Consider the following 8,043-nt stretch of genomic DNA (forward strand, 5'->3'; position numbering starts at 1 on the left):
CTGGCACTCACTTTGTAGACCAGGCTGGCCTCGAACTCAGAAATCCGCCTGCCTCTGCCTCCCGAGTGCTGGGATTAAAGGCGTGCGCCACCATGCCCGGCTCTGATTGATCTTTTGAGCTAGATTTATTGAATTACTCATCTCACTTAGGATTCATTTTGAAAAGTTACTTATATAAGAAGTTGTTGCCTAAGTGTGAAGTCACAAGGCTGAGCACCTAGCGCGTTGAAACCTGAAGCAGAAAGAATGTCTCAAGTTTGAGTTCAAGGCCAACCAATAGCACATAGTGAGACACTGTCTCAAAAGCCAAATGAATTGGGCCTGTGAAATGGCCCAGACAGGTAAAGGCATTTGCTGTCTCTAGGACTTGAATGTCAGAAAGAACTGACAACTGCCAGTTCTTTGACCTCCACCCATATAAAGAGGAGTCACATATAGAAATATATAAGTATAATAAAAATTTAAGACAACCCCTCAAAAAAGTCTCCAAATAAACAGAAATTCTGTACTAGAGTGCATATTAGATTCACCCAGAATTTTATTTTTCAAGACCACGCTGCACATCTGCTACATATGTGCAGGGACCTAGGTCCAGCCTGTGCTTGCTCTTTGATTGGTAAAGTTCAGTCTCTGGGAGTCCCCAAGGGAGTACTAGTTTTTTGAATCTCTAGTTTTGATGATGTTCCAGGGAAATGTAGAATACTAATGCTATTGGGTGCATATTAGATTCACTCAGAATTTTCTTTTTCAAAATATGGATCTTAAGGGACCCCCATGGAGTAGATTCTAGTTATATATTTGTTTTGGAAATAGAAAATAAGAAAGTATTCTAATTGTATCATTAATTGAAATTTACCAATTTAAACTATTTTTCAAAATTTGGGGGAATATTAAATAGTTAGGCAAACAGGGTGATGGTATTACTGAAGTCTTTGTTATTTAAAGCAGGGTATAGCTCCAGTTGGTAATCTTAGTTGGGTTTTTAATTGTTTCCATTTTGGTTTATATTGTAATGAGACAGGAAAATGTTTAAAATAGTTGATACTGATTATTTAAGCAAAGTCTCTGGAAGATTCCGAAACGTAACAATTTGTCATTGTGCTGTTTAATCTTTCCCAGTGGTGACGGTTTGTGGTTTTCTTTTGTAGTTGTTTTCTTCTGGCACTGTTCAGCTCACAACAACATCAAGAGCAGAATTTGGAGATTTCGATATTAAAACTGTACTTCAGGAGATTAAGCGAGGAAAAAGGATGGTCTGTGATTTTTTTTTGTATTTATATGTATTTGTATTATGCCATGATACCTTTGATTCTTGCTTTAAATTTAGGATACATCCCCTATTTATCCAGTTATTAAGAGTGTTAATATAAAGCACTTCATAGTTTTAAATATAATCTGGCCATTGGTCACTAGCTTTAAGAACTACAACTTTAGAGTTGGTGACTGCAGAGAGGATCAGTGGAGTGCAAACCTTTTTTCAAGTTTGGTTTTGAAAAATTTCAGACTGGTAACAATACCAGTCCTTACCCTGATTCATCAGTTACCAAGTCCTTACGTCACCTGTACTTTCAATTCTTGTTGCTTCTACTCTTTTATTTTCAGCATTTGTTTGTATGTGTGCATGCGCGCACGTGTGTTTGGGCTGCTTTGTGTCTATGTGAGTGCATTTGGAGGCAAGAATCAGATGTCAGGTATCCTGCCCTGTCTCTCTTTACCTTGTTCCTTTGATGTACAGTTTTTCTCTGAACCTGGAGCTAGGCTGGTGGGCTGCAAACTTCAGTGGTCTTCCTATGAAGTGTCTTCTGTGCTTCTTTTCCATTTTTAGATTTTACTTTTAGGTCTCTGCCTCTCCCTGTCTCTCTGTGTCTTTGTGTACTTGTTTATGCATGTGCCTGCAGAAGACATAGAAGGGCATTAGATTCCCTACAGCTGGAGTAACAGGAGGTTGTGAACCACAATGTAGATGCTTGAACCAAACTTGAATATTCTGCAGGAGTGGTATAAATTCTTTACCAATGAGCCATCTCTCCAGCCCCTACATTGATGTGTGTGTATGTGTGTGTGCGCACGCGTGTATATGTGTATGCATTTAATTTTATCTGTATGGGAATTTTGTCTGCATATATTCATGTGCATGAAGTGCCCATGGAGGTCAGACAATGAGTTTGGGTACTGTAGAACTAGAGCTAAAGACAGTTGTGAGCCATCATGGTATTGCTGGGAATTGAACCTGGATCATCTAGAAAAACAGCTACTGCTCCTTAGCCATCTCTGTAGCCCCCTCTACCTCATTTTCTCTGATTTATTGAAGAACTCAAACTACATTTGTTTGCTTTTTAATCTTGTTTTTCCATCCTCCATATTTATATTTAAAGTGGGAATTATAGAGGCTCGAGAGACAGCTCAAGGGCTAAGAGAACATATTAGTCTTTGAGAGGACCTGAATTAGGTTCCCAGTACCCAGATCACAACTGCCTGTAACTTCCTGTAACTCTAACTCCAGGTCTAACACCCTGTTCTCCATTGGTACCTGTTCTTACCTGTGCACATTTGCCCACATAGATACACACATATTAACCTAATTAAGAGTAGGAAATCATTTGAAAAATTAAATAAAAGCCGGGCATGGTGGCGCACGCCTTTAATCCCAGCACTCGGGAGGCAGAGGCAGGCGGATTTCTGAGTTCAAGGCCAGCCTGGTCTACAAAGTGAGTTCCAGGACAGCCAGGACTATTCAGAGAAACCCTGTCTCGAAAAACCAAAAAAAAAAAAAAAAAAAAAAAAATTAAATAAGAGGTTGGAGAAGTAGATGGCTTAGCAGCTAAGAGTACTGGCAGTTCTTACAAAGGACTTGGATCACTCTCCAGCACCCATACAGTGATCAACTGTAACTTTAGTTCCAAGGGATCTAGGCATTCATGTAGTGTGTGTGGTGTATGTGTGTATGTGTGTGTTTGGGTGAGAGAGAGAGAGTCAAAACACTCATAACATATTTGCAGAAGATGGCCTAGTCAGCCATCATTGGGAAGAAGGGCCCCTTGGTCTTTCAAACTTTATATGCCCCAGTACAGGGGAACGCCAGGGCCAAGAAGTGGGAGTTGGGGGGGGGGGGGGGGGGAGGTATGGGGGACCTTCAGGATAGCATTTGGAATGTAAATAAAGAAAATATCTAATAATAAAAAAAAGAAGTAAACTAGGAATTACACATAAGAACATGAACAGATTCAGTTTCCCCTCTTAGAGACATAATACTATCCCACAGGAAGGACTGTAGCGTCCCATGTGGGCCTATCAGGTCCATAATGGCTGTCCTGGATGAGATGGTCCATTTGTTCCCCCTGCTATGCAGTTCTGAATTCAGGCTTTCCTGTGGGAGCTTCAGATGGTTGAGGTCTTTGTCCAGCTCCACTAGAAATGACTGTTTCTTTGTGTAACTTCCCATGTTAAAGTGAAAATGATCTGTTCTTTAGATTCGGGTCATTTGATGGCTAATTTTGATCACTTTGAAACTAAAATCCTTAGTACTAAAACCTAGTCTTCTTGTGCAGCAAGCAGTGCTGGGTTGTTTCGCAGAAATCTAAGTAGGTGAATGGGACAAAAATGTAGTTCTCTTCATGTTAAAAGGTTAGGGTGAATGCTAACCTAGCAACCCCCTACATATACTCTAGTAGAAGTTAGTCCATCACAATCCTCCACCGCCTCTCCAATAATACAAGGGCATCTGAAGTTGAATAAACTTGCTAGCCGTTTACTATGCCCCCCTTCCTGGAGAAGGGCTGTGAAACATTCTGGAAAAGAGAATGTTTGCCTCCTGCCAGTCGCTCTTACTGCACATGGACCTGCCTTTCCAGTGGGCACCTGTTCCTCTAGCAGCTTTCTTTAGGAAGAGCTTCTCTAGACTCCACTGAGAAGCTCTGAAAAGATTTCTGCCCCGCCCATCTCCCTTCTGTACACTGCAGAGAGCCTCCTAGTGCAGATTGCTTTCCTGTTTTTCTCAGTTTTTCCAATCATAATAGGAAAGGATCTGATTCCAGGAAGGAAAGGGAGTCAAACCACTAAAATATACAATATTATTCTATTTGTACTAGTAAAGTGAAGGAGTGTCATCTATATTTAGAGTCCATCTTTACATGGTGTCATGGCTTTGATTATATGCCATATAAGTTAACGTTGGTGTAATTTTTGCCATAGAAAATGGCTACTGTTTTTCTTCTATTCTTAATACTTATTTTCGTTTATGGGTATGTTGGTCTGCCTGGATGCACACATGTATGTGGGTGACCATGAAGGCCAGAACAAAGGTATCAGGTACACAGAGCTCCAGGCAGTTGTAAGCTGCCTGCAACCTCTGAGTACCAGGTAGCGGGAGTTAGAGGCATGGGGAGCTATGCAGCATGGTTGCCCGGAAGTGGACTCTGATCCTCTGTAAGAACGGCAAGTACCCTTAACCACTGGGTTACTGCACCAGCCCCTGACTGCTCTCTTCTGTGGAAACTGAAGTAATTAGCTAAAAATAGAATACATATGATTGCCTAAACCTTGAAATATTGCTTCTGATTGTTCTTTCTTTCTTTTAACAGAAATGTACACTTTGCAGTCAGCCTGGTGCTACTATTGGATGTGAAATAAAAGCCTGTGTTAAAACCTACCATTACCACTGTGGTGTACAAGACAAGGCAAAATACATTGAAAATATGTCACGAGGAATTTACAAGTAAGATAACGAGTGTCCGTTTTCCTTAACATGTCAGGAAGTTAGTGCCCTTAAAAAGATAACACTGAGTTTTTAAATTAAATTGTTTATTCACTTTAGAACCCAATATCAGTCCTTCCTCTCCTTCCAGTACCCCCTCATGTAAGTCCTTCCCCCATTTCCCCTTAGAATGGGAAACCCCCTCTTGGTGTCACCCTTCACCCCCACCCTGCATATCAAGTTACTGTGGGCCTAGGCACATCTCCCACTGGGGCCAGACAAGGCTGTCCATTTATGGACGAGATCCATAGGCAAGCAGGCCGGCAACAGGTTCAGGGACAGCCCCTGCTCCAGTTGTTGGAAGACTCACGTGAAGACCACGCTGCACATCTGCTACATATGTGCAGGGACCTAGGTCCAGCCTGTGCTCGCTCTTTGATTGGTAAAGTTCAGTCTCTGGGAGTCCCCAAGGGAGCACTTGTTTTTTGAATCTCTAGTTTTGATGATGTTCCAGAGAAATGTAGAATATTAATGCTATTGTATAAGGAGTGAGAAGTACAGTTTGCCTTTTTCCCTGAAGGTATGGCCCTGGGCTAGCACTCATTCATCTGTAACCTATGCGCTAGGCAGTGGACTGGAGCCACTCATTCACAAGACTGTCCTTGGGAAGCGTACTGTTTATTGGGCTCTGTCAAGAGCTCTCTCTTTGAATTACATGGCCAGACAAATCAGTGCTCAATTACAAATTATATAAACACCTACAAGTAGTTACAAACAGCTATAATATTGGAGATGAAAGGGCTAACCTAACCTGTGGTAAGAAGTGTTTGAGTTTGCTCCTAAGTGTTTGAGCTGAGACATATAGGGCAAAGGTGAACCTGGTACAGGTATCCTGGTGTGTGCATAACAGATAAGTACCCCCACGCTGAGAGAACTCTAGCTTTGGCGTCTACCTTCACAACTGCACACTAAAGTCTCAACAGTTCTCACCTGGACTACTGTCAATAGCCTGTTCATTCTTCTTGTCTCCTTTTTGCTTCTGTTCCACCTGATGTCCTCAGATTAAGGTGTGTGTTTGTTGTATGTAAGTTTTGCTTTCACGCCTCACATAAGAGAGGGAGACAGAATGTATTCTGAAATTCAGGATGCCTATCACTCTTTGTAATGGGATTTCTACTTACCTGTGTATCTATAGTGGCTCCATTATTTCCATCATGCAGAGTCATTGGATAGGAATCTCTGAACTTGATGTGCTCTTGAGACTTGTGAAACACTTTCACAGGGTTAATATGTAGTTAAACGATACCTAACATTCAATTAAACAGCTCCTTTGGGCTCTTGTATTTGTGGATAAAGCAGTTACACATTAAGTCATCAAGCCCTTTGGGTGCCCACATAACATTCTAATGCTATCAGGCCTTTAAGCAACAGATATTATGAAGATTATTATGTAGACATCTAACACAAAGAAGGAAATGGAAGACTTCTACTTTATTGTGTAAGGCATGCTTAGCTGGAATGGCAAACAATTCAAATCAGCAAACTACCTGTCTCATCAATATGAATTATAAAGTCAGTATAAATTTTTATTTATAGTCAATATAAGTTATAGACATCCAACCCAGCTCTGTAATATGATACTAAAATTTGAAAATAAGTGTTCATGTGATCTATTGTAAATTGGTAAAGAAAAACCATGTCACCACCTCCCAGGTAAATGGTGAAAGGACAGTTTATAACTTTGAGTGTCAACTCAGATTGTTGTGTCAAGGGCACTTTTACTAAGTTGGGAATCATAATAGGGTGTCCAGGAGAAATCAACAAAGAATTTATTTATTGTTGAAGTAAAAGCAATAGCCCCAACCCAGGGTTGGGCCTCAGAATCACCAGACTTAGACTGGGCCTTTTTGGAATTGTCTATGCGTGTGTCCTACCACAGATGCTTTAATTCAGTAGGTTTGCAAAGAGGGTCAAACTTGAGGCAATTCCCATGTTCATCCCTAATAGAACAATTAGACTAAACACATATTCATTCAGATTAGTACCAAGACAAAGGTACCAACACCAACATTATCTTCAACATACTCTGTAGAGTTAGCTCTTGCAACAAGAAAAGAAAGAGGAGCTAGAGTGTAGCCCAACAGCAGCACAGTTGACTAGGACATTCAAGAATCCAAGTTTCGTTCCAAGCACCACAAAAAGAAAAACAGATATATAATAAATACAGTGATTGGCTCTTGTTAGGTGATTATCTACTAAGAAAATGCAAAAGAATCATGTATAAACTCAGGAGAATTACTGAAAGCACATCAAGATTGCATAATATGAGATGCTTTTTAAAAGGCAATTCCAGTCATAATTGTTTTGAAAATGTAAAGAAAAATGTTTCTTTCCCCTCTCCCTATGTGCACCTGCACACATGTACACACTTTCTCCAACTTTAAAAGCACTTGCATTTTGCTAAGTACCCAAGAGAGCTATATTACATTCCGCAGTAGAAGGACTTAACATTGAAAGATTCCTGGTCACTGGGCAGTGGTGGCGCACGCCTTTAATCCCAGCAGCACTCGGGAGGCAGGGGCAGGTGGATTTCTGAGTTCGAGGACAGCCAGGGCTATATAGAAACCCTGTCTCGAAAAAGAGAGAGAGAGAGAGAGAGAGAGAGAGAGAGAGAGAGAGAGAGAGAGAGATACCTAGTCACCAAATTAATGTAAAAACCAATATAATGTTAAGCAGATCCAAAAATGTTAAGAGTTTTGTCTAAACAGTAATCAGAGCATTATTAAAAAGGATTAGGAGGCACACAGAGGAAAGATGTCAGATGTGGGAGGCAGTTGGTTACAATCTGTCTTCCATTTGTTGTATCTGGGACATTTAACAAATTCTACATCTGCTTTATGGTTGTATGGTTTTTCATTGTATTGGTTAATCACTTTTTTATTGGCTCCTGTTTTAGACATTTAGATTAACTTCTTGGCTGTCAGAAAAGCATATTTCACGGCTGGGTTGGCTTAGCTGGTGGAGACTTGCCTAGCATGCATGAAGCCCTGAATTCAGTCCCTGTCACAGTATAAAAATAGGTGTGCATAACACTTTGAATGTTGAGACAAGTATTTAGCTAGCAGTTCAAGGTCATCCTCTGCTATAGAGCAAACTCAGGTCATATGAGGCTACATGAGAGCCTACTGTCTCAAATAAGCAAAGAAAAAAATTCATGTTTCAAGCTGGGAGGTGGTGGAGCATGCCTTTAATCCCAGCACTTGGGAGGCAGAGGCAGGCGGATTTCTGAGGCCAGCCTGGTCTACAAAGTGAGTTCCAAGACAGCCAGGGCTACACAGAGAAACCCTGTC

The 8,043-nt window shown here is 40.9% G+C and overlaps 1 protein-coding gene across 1 annotated transcript in view; it reads left to right on the top strand.

Moving 5' to 3' along the window:
- The window catches only part of Phf6 (PHD finger protein 6), a 45,166-nt gene that overhangs the window by 30,550 nt on the left and 6,573 nt on the right, over window positions 1–8,043 (top strand). Inside the window, exons 8-9 of the mRNA XM_021153596.2 lie at window positions 1,149–1,253; window positions 4,581–4,714. Of these exons, the coding sequence (XP_021009255.1) occupies window positions 1,149–1,253; window positions 4,581–4,714 (239 nt within the window). The remainder of the gene's footprint in view (window positions 1–1,148; window positions 1,254–4,580; window positions 4,715–8,043) is intronic.

The sequence above is a fragment of the Mus caroli genome, chromosome X, assembly GCF_900094665.2.
Source record: "Mus caroli chromosome X, CAROLI_EIJ_v1.1, whole genome shotgun sequence".
Taxonomy (NCBI): domain Eukaryota; kingdom Metazoa; phylum Chordata; class Mammalia; order Rodentia; family Muridae; genus Mus; species Mus caroli.